The sequence below is a fragment of the Osmerus eperlanus genome, chromosome 7 (assembly GCF_963692335.1).
Source record: "Osmerus eperlanus chromosome 7, fOsmEpe2.1, whole genome shotgun sequence".
Taxonomy (NCBI): Eukaryota; Metazoa; Chordata; class Actinopteri; order Osmeriformes; family Osmeridae; genus Osmerus; species Osmerus eperlanus.
This window is the reverse complement of record NC_085024.1, coordinates 6,189,316-6,205,663: the sequence shown is the minus strand read 5'-3', so window position 1 is coordinate 6,205,663 and position 16,348 is coordinate 6,189,316. Positions and strand designations below refer to the sequence as shown.

Sequence of the window (16,348 nt, the reverse complement as noted above, 5' to 3'; positions counted from 1 at the left end):
AAATGCGTGGTGAATTTCATGCTGTGCGTTTTTATCAATTTACTTTATGAAAGCTAGTAGCTATCGTGTATCAATTGTGTAGAATAATATGCAGATCATGTAGACTGCAAAATATGTATGTAATTTGTTAAGATCTGGATGGATTTCCAATTGGCAAATTTTGTATTATGTTATTACTGATCATTGCATGTTCGTTTTAATATATTTAATGATCTGCATTAAGTCCTTGAATCGATGTTTTCCAAGGTTGCTTTAGACCCCTTCAGTACTATGAATCGATGGCTGATGTCGTAAAAAAAAAACAGAGCAACGTGCTAGCTAGCAAGATGGAGCGATCTGTTGGATCACTACAGGAGCAAGCACTCAAAAGGAAAGAGCGGCTGAAAGCGCTGAGAGGTCGACAACTTCAGGTTGTTAAGAGTCATTATGTATTTTTTTATATATATAAAGGGAATATACATTTGAATAAACTATTGTATTTTGTCTAGATACATGTAACGCTATATAACCAAATGCTAGCTGATGTTAGCTTCCTCACGTCCTGAAAAGCTCAGAATGGTAAAGCTATCAATTTATTATAATTTCTCGCTATGGTTGGATTATAGAGTTGATGAAAATGTTGTATTTGTTTATTAACTGAATACGTGTTATGGCTATGCATTACCTCGTTTAAATTATTTTCATCTTTTGCTTGTATGTAGTTAGGCTATTTGCGCTTTCCCAAGCGAAAAGGTTACATTACATATAGCTATAGCTAACGTTGTTAGCTAGCTAGGCTATACTAGAACTTCAATGTCCCGCTCATAAGTTTGATCTTTTCAATATTAATATTAAAGATCCTTTTGTAGTTGAACCACATTACAATTAATTCAGACACTTCATGTTGTAGCCTACTATTCACTGAACTCCTTTAAGTTCGTATACATGACACTTGACTAAGTGACGAAGCATCACTCTTACTTAGAGTTCATGCATAACGATAAGGGAAGACGTAGCTATACCCAGGCACTTCCTTCACGTGTATTTTACCTCAGTCTGTGTTTCACACCTAGGAGGACAGTTAAGCTGAGGTAGTTTGTTTGGTGTCCGTGCCACTGACCACGACTTTTTCAGTGGAAAAGTCGTAGGGGCCCGTGATTTGAAGGCTTCAGGCAAATCATAACTTAGACAATACAATGGTTGTCTCTAGAACGTTGACTGAAACCAAATATTACCATGTCTGTAGTGAGTGCATCCAGCCTGCCGACATAAGTGAAAAGAAAACAATCCCGTTTATTTTTTTTATTTTTTTTTTATTTTTTTTTACAGTTTAGCCTACATGTAGACTACAACAGGGCTTAGGGCAGCAATTCTGAATTAAAACCCCCCCCCCAAAAAAGCTTGCTGTATTTTGAATGTCATTAACATTAGATTGTGTGTAACTGGCCTTTTGCAGGAAATATTGTTCAAGCCAGGGGCAGGTCACCGTTTTGGCAGTTTAACCTCGATTTTTGAATGTGCTCCTTGGCTGGGGTTGGAGGGGGCTATTTTGATAAATGGCTGTTGACATTCCAGAACCATTGGATGGCTTTCCTGGGGTACTGTACTTGAAGAATGAGTCAGTCGCTGAATTGTTCTAGCAGGTGGCCGGAAACCTTTTCAGGAAAACATTGGGTGTGGAGGGGTTCTGAGTCCTTGGTTGTAGTATATAACTTGAACAGTCTAGGTTTTCCAACATTCTCAAATTTGTCATCCATCTCAAAAATACAATGCAAAGAAATTGTGTTGATTTTATTAGTATTTTTTTTGTACTGCAACATTTGGTTCACTACTGTTGAGACCTTGAGATGAACATGTTCTGAATGTAAATATTGTTATTTGAATACCAAATGACCAGTCACCCTCAAAATTCTTTGTGTTGTGGCTGTTTGCCAATTCAAACTACAGCCTTACTAGATTTGGACTATTGTTTGTTATGGTTTAGTTCTCGTTGCTGTATTTGAATTGATGTATCTGTGAAGCTACCTGAGGGAAGCAAAAAATGCCATCCTTTAATTTGATGGCAAGTCAGTAACAACCCATTTGTTTTCACCCGACAGGGAAGAGACCAAGAGCAAGAGGATGGAGAGCCAGAGAGGAAAAGAGCCCTGGAGGAGGAGGCTGAGGAAGAGGAGCGACACAGGTCGGTTCATCATAACAGACACCTTCAAACAAAGTAGACTTCCAAAATATGATAGTGATATGTGATAGTAATATGATGAAAGTTTCAGTAAGTAGAGTCAGTAAATATGATTCTATCTGCTCCTCTTTGCATGTTCAAGTGACACAATCATGTCACAGATTATCTACTCTCTGTCTATCTGAACACCATCTCCTGGAAACAAACCTGAATTCCCAGTGGCAAGTCTGCTGTGTTTACTTAAGCTTGGATCAGGGCCCTGTGCTAATAGCTACACAAATATCCAGCAGCTTATTGTGGGCTTTATTTCAGGCGGCAGGAAGGGACAGCCATCCCTCTCCTGTAGGACCCTTGTTCCATTGTTTATGTTTAATTATTGTTCACTGTGTTCACCGGCACTTACTCACACAGGGTTTAGAGAGCACTGGCTTTGGCCGGCTGTTGCTTTTGTAGATCAAAGACAGAAATCTTATTTCTAAAGTGAATGGATTATATAGTTTGATGTTTCATACGGATACTAGTTAGAGGCCATTTTTAAGATGGATTTTATTTAGGCCTAACTGTAGCAGTAGTGCAACAGCCTATCTTGTGACCAGTCACGCAGTATTAAAGTTGCATGGGAGATCAGATTGCCAAAACAAAGGTATCAAAGGACAAGATGGTTGCAAGTCGGAAGACAGCAACCCTTTAAAGTGACTATTTGCATTATCAAGATGAGAAGAGTATTTGAACTCTGTTCTGTGTTCTACTACCCACTAACAAGTCCATGGAAAGTAGGTTAATGTGAGTTGAGATCTGCCAACCCATGAGGCATCCAAGACCGCTATTTAGTTGTGAAGTGATTGCTTATGTTAGAGACATTTTCTAACATAAGCAATGTTAATGAGACATTTATTCATTTCTCTTGTAGAAGTCAGAGAGAAAGAACAATAGAGAGCAATAGAGAGAAGGGGAGACAGTGAGCTTTGACTTCCCTGGGCACTGGCTGTGTGTGACGTATGGAACATTCCAGAACAACATCCATACAAGGCAGCAGCCTGTCTGGTTGGCTTGTGTGCCATGATGGATGCATTCTCAACCTTCTCTCTTAAACTCACCCATCACAACCCTGATCAGCCCTCACTGTCACAGGAATCTCTAAGCAAGCAAAGTCCTCCCTCAACTATACACTGAGGGTACATATAACTCTCAAGGCACTGTCTCAACACCCCTCCGACATCAAGCAAGCTCGCTGAGAATTTAACCACGAGGAGGCCTGATGAAAGATAACATCATTCAACCCATAGAGAAATTCCTCAGCTGCTGGCTAGCTGTTTTCCTCAAGCCGTGCCCATGCAGCAGGTGGAGAACATGTTAATTAGATGCCTTCCTGAGGAATAAAGGGGGTCCTTATCCCCGGAGCTGACAAACATTCCCTAGAAACAAGATGTGCAGCTGTGAGGGCTTTGACATGGGTCTCCTCAGTCTCTGGAGTAACCACACTGCCATCTTCTGGTGCATCAGTGTTGCGTGCGAGTGTAGGTAGCACTGTGTATCTGTTAAGTTTGTCTCATTAAAAAAGGTAGACGGAACAAAAATAGAAATCCATGCACTTTGTTCTGTTATTCATGGCGATGTGACAACACAAGTGTGCAGCTCTTAAGCTTACTCCCTCCATCTTTAGAGAGCTGAAGCTGAGGAACTACACCCCTGCTGACGAGGAGTTGAAGGAGAGGCAGGTGCCCAAAGCCAAGCCTGCATCAGGTGAGGAAGAGCACGATGATGCAAAACAGCCCAAATACACTGTAAACCTCTGTGCCAATGAGTGATTGGGTGTATTTCACCGTTTCTTGTCTTGTTTTTTCAGTGGAGGATAAAGTCAAGGATCAGCTAGAAGCCGCCAACCCTGAGCCTGTCATTGAAGAAGTGGTAAATATTATTCTTTTTATTGGTCTTGGGAGTCTGTGTTATGACCGTAAAGTAAACATGAAAGTATTCTTATCTGTTCCCAGGACTTGGCCAACCTCGCACCGAGGAAACCTGACTGGTAGGTCTTTTGACAGTGATGTGTCCATTACTGTTATTGCAATCATCTATTAAAAACAAACGTCAATTTCCTGTCATCTTGTTAACGATCTAACGTTCTCATTTTAATTGAAGGGATTTAAAGAGAGACGTCGCAAAGAAGCTGGAGAAGCTTGAGAAGAGGACACAGAAGGCCATCGCTGAACTTATCCGTGAGTTTTGCAGCACATATGGAGGATGTGGGCTGTAAACAACCTGACAGAATGATATGCTACCCATTAGGTCACCTCATTGTGACACCACCCTGGATGTTAGTACATTTCAATACTTCCACATTCAATACATTCTTCAGTGGCATCCTTAACTGTGGTGTGTTCTGCGATCACACAAGTCTGGCCAGTGTGAGCTTATACTGTAATTGCTTTGGTAATTGCTCTGTGGATTCCCGACCCCAAGGAGATATGTTGTCACTCGATGATATCACTATGTGCTTCCTTTAATCATGTGTGATCTACATTCCCAAAATAGATCTGGCTTTGGCCAACACATTCCATCAAAAAGCTTAAGGCCTAATCTTCAGTCTGGTTTATCTGCACATATCTGCTAAACCCTTTTGTTTTTGTGCTGTATGTACATACTGTAACTACACACTTCTGCCTGAAAGGACAGCGGGGGCGTTGTGAGGGATTGTAATTGAGCGATTGTCAATTGTCTGTGCGTCCAGGTGACCGTCTGCGAGGCAGCGAGGAGGAGCTTGCTGCAGCCGTGGGAGCCATAGGTGTGACGGAGGGAGACTCGGACTGAGCCCAGAAGAAGGGAGGAAGAGCCCAGCTCCACGCTGACCTCCTGCAGCTTGCTCCACCCGAAGGGGCCAAACAACATGAAACAACTTCAGTTTTATGGGTAGAGACTTTGGGGCGCAGTAGCTACAGTATGAAAGCTACTGATGCAGAATTCAATTTTCAATTGAGGGTCATCTTTTCTTGGCAACAGCTATTTGAGAGCCAGACCTGTATCAATGTCATGTGACGTAAGGGCTATTTATGTACAATCGATGATGCATTGCGTAAGCAGGTGTAGAAATGTATGTCTTTATGGTCATAATGTTTTATGAAATCTTTCCAGTAAATTCTTTTTTGTTTTTTTTAGGATGTTACCTGTAACTATTTCCTTCAAAAAGGATGTTTATATCAGTAGAGACTTTTCAAAACATACACAAGTTTGTACTAATCTGTAAATGCCATTCTTACTCAACCATATCTTAAAGTGACACCAGTCCACGTTTATTCGTTTCTGCAACATGAATTACTTGCCATCTTTTGAATCCAGAGCTGCCTAATAAATAGAGGTACATCTAGGATGGAGAACAGATCACAGCTAAGCAGGTTTTGGCATAATGCTTGACTAGTGGTACTGTCTATCTACTGATAAGCACCTCGTTCAGTCTGATAAGCACACACTATCTTTCACAATAAAGTGCTTCCCTTGTCCTTTCAATAGACCTAGACGTTCCCTGTTGAGGAAGATATTGCACATATACTGTGGGCATTACCGTACCGTCACAGAACAATCTAATTTACCCAGCCTACTCCCCTCATCTCATGGAAAGCCAGTTAACAGGCCTACAATGGAGCATTTGATAATACTGCTGTTCTCAACTTCCACGAAAAAACGACACATCAAAGATCAAACAACAATGTGATTAAAGTCCCACTGAAACTGCACGTCTGCCCCTCCTCCACTACTAACACTCAAAATCTCCTACACACTACCATTTGAAATACAGCTGAGTATATTAGAATCAAAGCTCACGCAATACATATAGTTGTAGCTGGATAATTAATACTGCTATAATTGCACAATGAAAGTGATTACTGTGGCATGTATTTCATGCCAAAACTATTATGAAGCAGCTTTAAGCATAGTGATGTTCAGTGGAGTTTCAGTCAAAAAACCCTGGGCTTCAGCGATGTAGACATTGGCAACAGCATTTCTTGTGGGAAGAACCAAACGTAGCCACTGGTGAGTCGGAAGTTGTCTTGGTACTCTGGGTGTTGAGTACACAGATGAACACTGCAGCAGGCGGATCAGCCAATGGTCAAAGAGATGGAGCTTTCTCCCACTTGATGGTTTTAATCCCAACTGTGTCCACTTTGAAATGGCAATCCTGATGTTATGGAGACCTTCAAAGCATTAGCCCTTTTGCAGGATTGTTTTTGATAAGAGCTGATAGCTGTGACAATGACTGATAGAGATGAGTGCCTCTGGGGATGCTTCTGTCAGTTTTTTGGTGGGAGTTCCTGGGGATCCATGGGAACAGGAAGTGGGTGATTTAGGAGTCACAATGGCCTCCAGCCTCAATCTTTCGCGCTGCTGGCCCCAACTCCACCTTACACACTCTCTGGGCAAACTTAAGGGAGCACAGCGTCTCTCCCACGTTACTATCCAGAGCAGACACCTGTAAACAAACAGAGCAACCAACATTTCAAGATACAATCTCAAATAGTTTTACATCCAAATCTTAAAAAGCGGTCAGATCTTAAAGAATAGAACATAATTTATTCATCCCCACAGGAAAATTAGAGTATCCACATCACAACAATTCCATATTAAGAACAATAAAGTGCATACACAAGAGAGTTAAATTGCACACAGCCTAGTTCTAATTGAATTGAAGACAACAATTCAATTCAACAGTCCCAACAGCCTAATGGCCCTTGACCCTAATAGCTGTTGGGACAAAGGATCTCCTGAACTTCTCAGTCCTGCAGTGCAGCAATATAAGTTATTCACTGTAACTGCTCCTCTGTCCAGCCAGACTCATAAAACAATGTTTCAAATGGCATTTCTGGAGATAAAGTTTGAGTGCACCATACCTGTACTACCATGGCTGTTTTGTTGCCTTTTCCCAGGGAGTCCTGCAGCAAGTAGGTAAGGCGGGAGTTCCTGAAGGGGATGTGTGTTTGCCGCCCCCTCAGGGCCTGGATCACATCCCCCAGAGCCAGCAAGGAGCGGTTTATATTCTGGGCCTCCTTCAGCCTCTCACCCTCCGCCCCAGACTTCCACACCCGCTCAGAACCAGCCAGGTCAACCAGGTTCAGCTTGCCTGAAGACAACACAGGATGAACGGACTTTGAGCCCCAAATACCTTTTATATATTACTGAATTCCCAATCGCTCTAGGAAACATCTTCAGTGTAGCAATATAGGGATGTAGATGTATTTGTATGTGGTGGGACTGCAGGGGTGATTGTCCGCTAGCTGACCTGTGGTCTTGGCCCCGGTGGCCAGGTCTGTGCCCAGAACTGAGATGCACAATAGGGCGTGAGAACGGGAACTGTGCTGGTTCATCTGGGTGCCGAAGGTGATCCGGTTACGACGGGCCATCGCTAAGATCTGCAAAACACGAGTCCCATGTGGAATAATAGGCACAGACCGCACCACTGATATGTGTATTGAGTAGGTAAATTTCCCTTGTGACGAAAATACTGCATTTCTTGAACTACGGTTCTATGAGAACTATAGCTAGTCGCACCTCAGATTCCTGGACGGAGAATGTGAGACTCAGGGTTGATGCTGCAACGGTTTCTATTGATTATAGACATGGATATCATAGATCGGATTATAGATATAATCCATCTCTCACCTTCTTGATGTGCTGGAAGCTCTTGACCTCAATGACTCTGAGGCCAGGGACATGCAACTGCCCGGTTCCATCAGGGTTGATCTTGATGTCTAGCTTCTCTCCATCCTTACTGAGAAGGTCTCTGTGGACCAGACATGCACAAGAGGGGCGTTTATTTCACATTTCTATTCTAATTTAGGACATTACCATGGTTTCAGATGTACTAGTATCCACTGTCACATCGTAATGCTCACTACTTTTCCAGGAACCACTAGAACAGGTGAGTCTAGAGACCAGTACCTGAGGACCTCGTTGTAGATCTCCACAGAGCTGACACTGACAGTGTATGTCCACATGTCCTTCCTGTCCTCGATCTCACTGAACAGGTGCTTCAGGGCCCGCTGGTTGATACCTGGGTTCTCCACACTTCCCTGGAAACAAAGGTTTGTCCGTTAGAATTCTTTTTGTTTATCACTTAGTTGATTTCTAACTAGATGTGTGGTATCTTGTCAGGTGGTACAACACCGGCTGGAAAGAAAACAAACATACCTCCATGGTGTAGGTCTTCCCAGAGCCAGTTTGCCCATAGGCAAAGATGCAGACATGATATCCATCTATGCATGAGGTGACAAGAGGCTCAATCTCCTGAAACACCTGGGGAAAAGTAAAAATAAAAAGAGTTGGTACGTTGAAAAAGAGTTGGTGAAAAGTCTAGCTACTGCTGTGTAAATCATTTCTGTGGCCCATTTAACCTCTCTGGTGTCCTGGTAGCATATACATATGACAGCACTAGGATGTATGCTGGAGGTCAGGGTCTCTGTGCCTCTGTTTTCAGTACCTCTTCCTGAGTAGCCTGAGGGTGGAAGACTTTGTCCAGTTCAAAGATCCGGCCCTTTCCTTTGTTCATCACCGTTAGCGCTGACTCATTGAGGGGGTCTGTGGTCACCACAACTGACTGGCCCTCCTCATGCTGGTCCTCCTTCAACACTGGCTTCACACGACACAGCACACGAATGTTGCCTGGAAACAGGAAGTACACATGATGAATTGGTTCATAAAGATAACATTGGTTTTGAGTACTAGACTTATGAGGAGAGGATCCTCTTCTGCATCCCATCATACCTTTGAGCTCTACCAGCTGCTCGTGGTACTTCCTGCGAAGGGCCACCTCCTTCCTGTACTTTTCCAGAAGGTCTTTATTTGCTTCAGACATTTCACTCATAGCAGCTGAGATCTATGATGGAGACAGGCCAGGAACATGGTTGAATCTCCCATTTATCTAGCAGCACCCCCTTCAGCACACAGTTGGTATTACAGAATTGGCACTGACTCCCTAAAACATACAGTACAGGCATCATGCAAACACAGGCCTTTGGATTCAAATCCGGTCTGGTTTGTGTCTCACCTGTTTCTTGGCGTCGGTGATGGCCGCTCCGTAGAAGTCAGAGAAGTTGCGGACCTGGCTCCTGAGACTGGCGTAATCTGTCTTCATGGTGCGCAGGGTTGGAGGGAGTGCTGTGAGGCGCTCCTGCAGACCTGCAGGCCACACACAACAGACACACCATGGTGTGAATTAACATCCAGCCATTAGATCTAATACAGAAAATGGAGTGAGCTTGTCACACCATTTTATGTCAGTCTAGGTTCAACAACTTTGTGTCCTATGGGACAGTATGAGTATTTGATGGGACTCACTGAAAAACTGTTCCTGGAGGCTCTGGAAGTGTTCTGCTGAGCAGTTGGCGGCTGCCTTCACCGCCTCCTCCTTCTTCTCCTCCAGGTGACCAATCTCCTTCAGCAGCTCCTCACGGAGTTTACTGATCTCTCTCTCGTAGGCCGCAATCTGGGACGAAAGACAAATTGATTTGATCTTACATTTCTTATTTACATTTGACAACTTATTTAAGATGGAATTCCAGCAAAAAGTTGTATATTCATAGATACATATATTTTTTGTATATATTTTCTTTTCTTTTGTATTTCAATATTGCGTATTCTGTGAGTAACCAGTTTTTTTATTGTTGTATTTCCAATTTTCTTTTATCTTGCCGCAATTCTGGCTTGAGGGTCAATATAATACCTACTTCTTCTACTACTAATAGTGTACAGTGGATCTGAGCTCTGCCCGGTTACCTTGTGTTGCAGATTACAGCTGTATTCATCTGATTTCCTGATATGCTCCTCCAGCTGTTTGCACCGCTCGTTCTGATTGGACAACTTCTCTGACAGCAGGTCGTTCTTCTCTCTGGCCTCGGCCAACTGCCTCAGTGTGGAAGGAGACTCCACCTCCACTGTCTGAGTGACATACTGGAGAGAGAATAGTTGGGGATCACCTTAAATTTTTGCCCCAAATCTACCTTGCATCCCAACATCTGAGGCGCAATGATTCCTTCAGATTTCCGTTTCAAGTATGATGCTTTTGCAGAAGTTCCCTACCTTGACTAGCGGCTCCTTGCCCCTCTCCTTATCCAGCTCCAGTTGCAGCTCCCTCACTCTCTCCTCTCGTCTCCTCAGCTCCTCTCCTTTCCTCCACTCGCTCTGCTCGCTCTGACGCTCCAGGTGCGACATCTGCTCGGCGCGCTGTTGGAGGGAATTCTCAAGCTGCTGTACCCGGCTCCGCAGGTTTTCATTTTCCTACGAGGGAAGGGGGTGGGGGAGGTAAGGTGTCAGAAATCCAAAAGAAAGCATGAGATGATAAAGAACAAGTGTATTATGACACACAGAGTACAGTACAGTGATATTGTCTGTATGAACCACCATGAGGGTGGTTTATATTACAGCCAGCAGTCCATGACACATCCAGTACATTAACTATACATAGTCATGTCTCATAGCAAAGTTATGGTGTGATCAGACTGCATTCCATTTGTAGAGAAGCACTCCTCTGTCTATTTCTAATAGGGTATTTCCAAGTTCAGCTGCAAACGACAGGAAACAGGAAAGGTGCAGTGCAGCACCTCCTTCATCTGTCTATGCTGTACCTTGTGAACTATGTACCTGACTCCACCTCAGCATAGATGACCATTTACATTTGCGGTACACATACTAATTTTGCAGACGCTTCAATCCAGAGACGGTGCTGCTAAGGTACGTCTCACCTTGATGAGCACGGAGCTGGACTGGGAGGGGATGACTGACAGCTGCTGCAGGATGCCCTGGGTGACACTCAGGCTCTGCTTTAGACTCTCGTTTTCCGCAGACAGACAGACCACACGCTTCTCAGAATCTGTGGCCCCCTGGGGAGGAAAGAAAAAACACAACACTTACTTCTGGCATGAATACATCAGCATTTAAGTCATCAATTTGTCAGCGCCTCTTCTCTGTAGTATCTGTTCTTGGTTAGGTAAGAGATTTCCCTCCAGGGTTGATGGTGAAGGCAGATTGTGTGCTGACACCTCACAGATATTTCTGCTCCATATCACTCCATCTCTAGAAGAGAATGCTGCAGTGAAACTGCTTTGTAGGAGCTGTGCTGATGATGACGAATGAGTCACATGGTCCACACAATGCTTACAGAGTCAGTTTTCAGTCGGGACAGTTCCTCCTCACGTTCCTCGATGCAGCTCTTCAGTTCATCAATCTGTGGAAGACAGGGGAGGTCACAACGTGGTGTATGTATGTTTGTGCATGTACATGAATGTGTAAGCATGTGTAAGCATGTGTATGTATGTAGGTGTCTATGGGTATGTATGCATGTGTAAGTGCTTAGGTGTTGTTTATGATCATTGACCTATGCACTTTTTGTAAAGCTATCTCTTGGAAGTCGCTTTGGATAAAAGCGTCGGCTAAATGAATACATGTAAATGCAAATGTAAAATGTTTTCCACAGCACCTGCTGCTGGAAGGCCAGTACGCGTGAGTGCCGGTCCTGTTCCCTCTGCTCCAGCTGGGAGTGCAGCAGTCGTAGCTCCCCTCTCAGCTTGCTCTTCTCCCCCTGGAGGCCATACAGAGACTCCACCAGCCTGTGGAGGCCTGCAGGGGCCCCTGGGGACGCGCTGCACTCACCTGGGGACAAACACACAGGAATTGAGATGATCATTTTAGGCATTTTTCATGCTTTATTTGACAGATTTTGAGTGAAGTATGATAGTAAAAGCAAGGAAGAGAAAGAAAGGGACAGACACATTTGAACCCAGGCCACTGCAGTAAGGCCTACATGATACGCAAACTTATCTGTTGAGCTACTGGGGCACCCCTACTGTGTCTTTTCATTTGTCTTGCATCCCAACTTGTTTTCTTACCAGGTTACCCCACTTTCCAAATGGAGCTGTGGGTCAGCTTAAACTGTATCAACTGCCCTATTTACTAAATATAACCGTAGATGGAATCATGTGCTGTGCTTGAGTAGGTAAATATTTATGAGAGGCATCCATTGTGCATGGGATAGGTTACACACGTGTGCGTGCAGAGTATCCATACAGTATAGTATAGGATTCAAGATCACGTTATGGTTGTGTTATTTCCACTTTCCAATTGGGAGAACATCAGGTTCTCACCTATGGCGTTTTAATGAACCAGGCAGAAGTAAAGGATTCATGCCAGCAAGCAAAGACTCATAAAACCTTCCTCACTTCAGCAGAACCCAAATAAGACCATAGCTGCACTTCGTGCTCAGTCGCTTTTTAATCAGTTTCTTCCCCTGAATGATTTATCATGCTCTGTCAGGGTTGTTTTTCTTGCCTGAGCACTACACTAATTACAAAGGCAGCTTTGTTGGGTCACTCTTCCAGAGCAGCAGACAGGGACTGGTGAGGAGGAGGTAGAGAGGAGGTGTGTGTGTGTGTGTGGGGGGGGGGGACCGAGGCTGAGGAGAAAGGGGAACTGGGATAACCCTGATATTTACTCAAAAAAGTTCAGCACTTTTTTTCCCATCACAATCAGAGAACCCGAGGAAAATTTCCATTCTAAATATTTTAACTGAACTCCCCTCTTAGATTTTTTTTCTCAAAACTAGATATGTTAAATCAGTTTGTACAGTCTGTATTGTACAGTGTGGCTGAACAAAGCTCTAACAGTTAGAACATAGGCTCTATTAACTCCTAATGCAGCATGGTATTCAGTGCTTGTCATCAGGCACCAATGGCAATTGAGTGGATAATCCAATTCTCCTTTTCACAGAACAAACACAATTCAACTGAGCCGAGAAGAAACCATTAACAACGGAACAATAAAAACACTAGAGCGCTGGAACAATGCAGCACCTTGATAGCAGCTGAGTGGGCCAGCGATCGATCATGCAGACCAGCACAACACAGAAACAAACCACTCAAACATCCTGTCCTCCACAACACTAGGAAGTGGTCCCCTCTGGCTATTTTTAGCTCCACACGGGGACACGTGGAGGTTGGCATGTGCCAAGGACTGTAAGTGCATTTGCTGTGGGAAGAAAAGGAGCACTTACACAGATGTTTTATTGATGTCAAAAAGAGTCACTGGCCAAGTGCCATAGACTCACCCACCACATATCTTCAATCCGAAAGGTAAGGGAAGGCGTACATGTGGAGGGAAGCACTTAGAGAGCCACATGTGATACTGCCTACAACCTCGTTTGGGTTGGTTAACTGACACATTTCTCTGGGGCTATATGACAGTGAGTCAGACGAGTCTGGCTCCTAGGTGTCAAGACACACTGTCATCACAGGGTCCACGCTGGTCACCACACATACACACAGATAGTAGTAGGAGAGTTGGGTAGGTTGAGGCCTGTCCATAGTACATCTGGTCAAATCCTCTATTTAACAGATAGCAGATCCCTCCATGACTCTGAGGTCAGTACCAGCTGGGCTGCCAAAAATAGTCCTCTGAAGTCATCCTTAATTCCAGCTTTATTCACACCAAGGACATCCTGAAATCAAATCAACAAGCACTGTTGCGGCTTTCATCCTTTTAAAGTTCAAAAGGGTCCTTCATCATATCACCTTCATCGTCTCTGGGTCTGGATTTTCCAAACTGGCAGCCACAGTCTAATTTAAAACAGACATTTTTTCGGTTGTCTATGAATCATCCCTCCAATTCTCAACAACTATGTGGAAATGTACTTGAATTTATATAACAGAAACGCCTTCAGAAATGACTTGCACAGTCACTGAGTCACAGTCAATCTAGTGATGCAAAACCTTAGAAACACGGTACCATGTAACACAAAAGGCAGCACTAAAATAAATTGTTAATAATATCAAAGTACTCATAGAACAGCTGTGTTTACTCAGCGTTCTGCCTTTCTCCCAGACTCTCCCCCCTGCCTCTGACCCCATTTATAACATGTATCAATAAATCTGACTGCAGTTACACCCTCCTGCCAATGACTTCTCTCTTCCTCTTTTCACACCTCCTTTTCATCTTCTTCATGTACTTCTTTTCCTTTATTCTGCCCTCCACCTCTCACCCCTCCCTCTCCATTTAGCCTCCATCCTTGATTGAAATGTGAGCCCCTCCTTCCCCCATCTCACACCTCTCTCACACCATCTTCTCTATCCTCCCCCTCTTCCTCTGTTCCCCCCTCCCTGTATTCATTCCTTACTTTCACCCTCCCTCTTTTGTTCCCTTCACCTTCTACTCTCTTCATCTTTCCTTCCCTCCCCCTCCCTCCCCAACCATCCCCCCTCCTCCACTTCTCTCCCTCCTCCTCTCAATCTCTCCCCCCGCCCCTCCCCACCCCCTCCTCTCAAACTGTCCTCACCCTCGCTTGCTGGGCTCGGACTCTGTTGCTGGGTGAGGACTTCCTCCAAGCTGTTGATGACGCTGTTCTTGTCTCGGAGGCGCTGGCGGTATGAGGCCCGCAGGGCCTTCATCTGGCGCCGGTGCTGGGCCCGATGCCTCTTCAACTGGACTCGGTACTGGTCGGCCTGCTGCTGCAGCTGCTGGAGGTGGGAGTACTGCTCCAGAAAACTCAGCAAGTGGGACATGACTGCCACCAGGGGAGACTCTGACAACTGGGGAAGATAAATGTGGCTTTAAACACACAGTGCTCCATTAGGGAAAAGGCAAGAGGCTGCTCAGTATGATAATTTATTCTGTTTTTCCACACAAGTTCACAAGGTGCAGATTTCCCAAGAGTAGGCACCATCGGTACCTTTCCTGTTGTCTCAAGCTGAACTTGGGAAGCCCTCCTCTTCTCCGCCTCCTGCTTGAAGGACAGGAAAGCGGCGAGAGGGGTGCATGCTGGGATATCTGGGATGTCACCGCCACCATCGTCATCATCACTTGGGGAGAGGCCGTCACTTTCACTGCTACTGCCTGGGGATAAACGATAAGTGTGTATACGAGTCATAAATTTAAACAGTTGATAATTAAGCAGGCTGTCTATAAAACTATTAGTTAATGACATATTGTTAACATTAACGTATAATATCTGTCATGAGAATATCTAACCATGGGAGAGACAACTTCACTTGTTCTATTTATAAACATTGTTGTAAAAAAACCCTCACTTGAGTCACTCAACCGGGCACATCCCCTTTTTTTCTTCCTGGGGATGTGGCCAGTTCTCCTCCTGCTCCCTGTTTCCATGGAAACATGTCTTGGCTCCTGATCATAGCAACAGACATCCCATTGACAGGGGTAAGCAGAAACAGTGATAAATGTACAAACATTTACACTGCAGAGAGAACACAAACATTCACACTGCCAGCATGCAAAAATATTACAAAGACTGACAAGGAACTTCAGTATCCTCGATAACAAAATCTGCCTGCTGAATATGCATGACAATAAAAGGGACAAAGCGTTCAGGTACATGCATTTTCAAGCCCCAGCATGAGATCACTTTGGACATATTTCCAGAGACAAACACACAATAGTCTCCCTGCAGTCACGAGACTGGGGGTGAAAACTGGGGGTGCAAACTGCCGGCAGTGTTCTCTTGATTACGAGACAAAGGAACCCAGCGGGGCTTCAGCATGCTGTGGCTAGACACACCTTAGAGGCAGCTCCACACGCCCCCTCCTCAGCTCCCTCCTCCTCCTCCTCCTTCTTGAAGACGGTGTAGAAGATGTAGACTAACAGGGAGTAAAAGGCATACATCTCCACCCAGTCCGGGGGGGCCACTGAGACAGTGACAGCGCAGCAGTCTCACTGTCCAGCTCCTTTCCTCAGGCTGCAGGGAAAGGAGGCACAATAGGAGAATGACAAGTCGTTTTCTCTTTACATCCCATTTTCTCCTCTATGACTGTTCTATTGACGCTCAAGCCAGTGTGATCTCGCAACAGATTTAGCATGACTAATGAGATACGACTGGTTACACTTGATCTTTGCTGAGGTCAACCTCCAATTCATGTCTACTTTCAACTGACCTAGTGCATCACGTTATGAAGCCATTATTTTCTGCTCGTCCTTACCTTGCATGTGTCTCCATTTCTTCTGTGATGTCATCCCCCATATTCCTACATCCTGGATTCCTCTGTCATTCCGCATCTGTCTAAGCTGTCAATGACGAAGCCCCCCCGCGTTACCCCTCCGCTCTCAGCTGCAGCATCCCAGCACTGTGCTGCTCCTGTGTAGCTCCCTCTCAGACTCTCTTTCTCCTCCCCTTCCTCTCCCTCATTCTCTCACACTCCCCCCTCT

General features: G+C 44.6%; 2 protein-coding genes across 2 annotated transcripts; one reads left to right on the top strand and one right to left on the bottom strand.

Annotated features, from left to right (window-relative positions):
• Positions 1 to 250: 250 nt before the first annotated feature.
• On the top strand, positions 251 to 5,448 carry ccdc12 (coiled-coil domain containing 12). The gene is made up of 7 exons (XM_062466825.1): positions 251 to 410; positions 2,079 to 2,161; positions 3,822 to 3,901; positions 4,005 to 4,066; positions 4,150 to 4,184; positions 4,298 to 4,374; positions 4,887 to 5,448. The coding sequence occupies exons 1-7, from the start codon at positions 279 to 281 to the stop codon at positions 4,964 to 4,966; spliced, it is 549 nt and encodes a 182-aa protein (XP_062322809.1). The 5' UTR covers positions 251 to 278; the 3' UTR covers positions 4,967 to 5,448.
• si:ch211-257p13.3 (kinesin-like protein KIFC3) lies at positions 5,138 to 15,877 on the bottom strand. Its single transcript, XM_062466817.1, has 19 exons — positions 15,704 to 15,877; positions 15,217 to 15,313; positions 14,859 to 15,022; positions 14,466 to 14,718; positions 11,619 to 11,791; positions 11,301 to 11,366; positions 10,885 to 11,022; positions 10,223 to 10,420; positions 9,920 to 10,093; positions 9,482 to 9,629; positions 9,192 to 9,322; positions 8,909 to 9,020; positions 8,625 to 8,806; positions 8,336 to 8,440; positions 8,087 to 8,217; positions 7,808 to 7,928; positions 7,428 to 7,557; positions 7,039 to 7,268; positions 5,138 to 6,620 (listed from the first exon to the last, which is right to left on the bottom strand). Exons 1-19 carry the CDS (start codon positions 15,806 to 15,808, stop codon positions 6,495 to 6,497), a joined length of 2,784 nt encoding a protein of 927 aa, XP_062322801.1. The 5' UTR covers positions 15,809 to 15,877; the 3' UTR covers positions 5,138 to 6,494.
• Between the last annotated feature and the right edge of the window lie 471 nt (positions 15,878 to 16,348).

What these genes read in the sequence shown, in the direction of transcription:
- ccdc12 (XM_062466825.1), top strand. Translation starts at nt 279, where the DNA reads ATGGCTGATGTCGTAAAAAAAAAACAGAGCAACGTGCTAGCTAGCAAG. An exon ending in CAAAGCCAAGCCTGCATCAG is followed by an intron (nt 3,902 to 4,004) that starts GTGAGGAAGAGC and finishes TTGTTTTTTCAG; the next exon opens with TGGAGGATAAAGTCAAGGAT. An exon ending in GGCCATCGCTGAACTTATCC is followed by an intron (nt 4,375 to 4,886) that starts GTGAGTTTTGCA and finishes CTGTGCGTCCAG; the next exon opens with GTGACCGTCTGCGAGGCAGC.
- si:ch211-257p13.3 (XM_062466817.1), bottom strand. Translation starts at nt 15,808, where the DNA reads ATGTATGCCTTTTACTCCCTGTTAGTCTACATCTTCTACACCGTCTTC. An exon ending in TCACCGACGCCAAGAAACAG is followed by an intron (nt 9,021 to 9,191) that starts GTGAGACACAAA and finishes TCTCCATCATAG; the next exon opens with ATCTCAGCTGCTATGAGTGA. An exon ending in ATCTACAACGAGGTCCTCAG is followed by an intron (nt 7,929 to 8,086) that starts GTACTGGTCTCT and finishes TCTGGTCCACAG; the next exon opens with AGACCTTCTCAGTAAGGATG.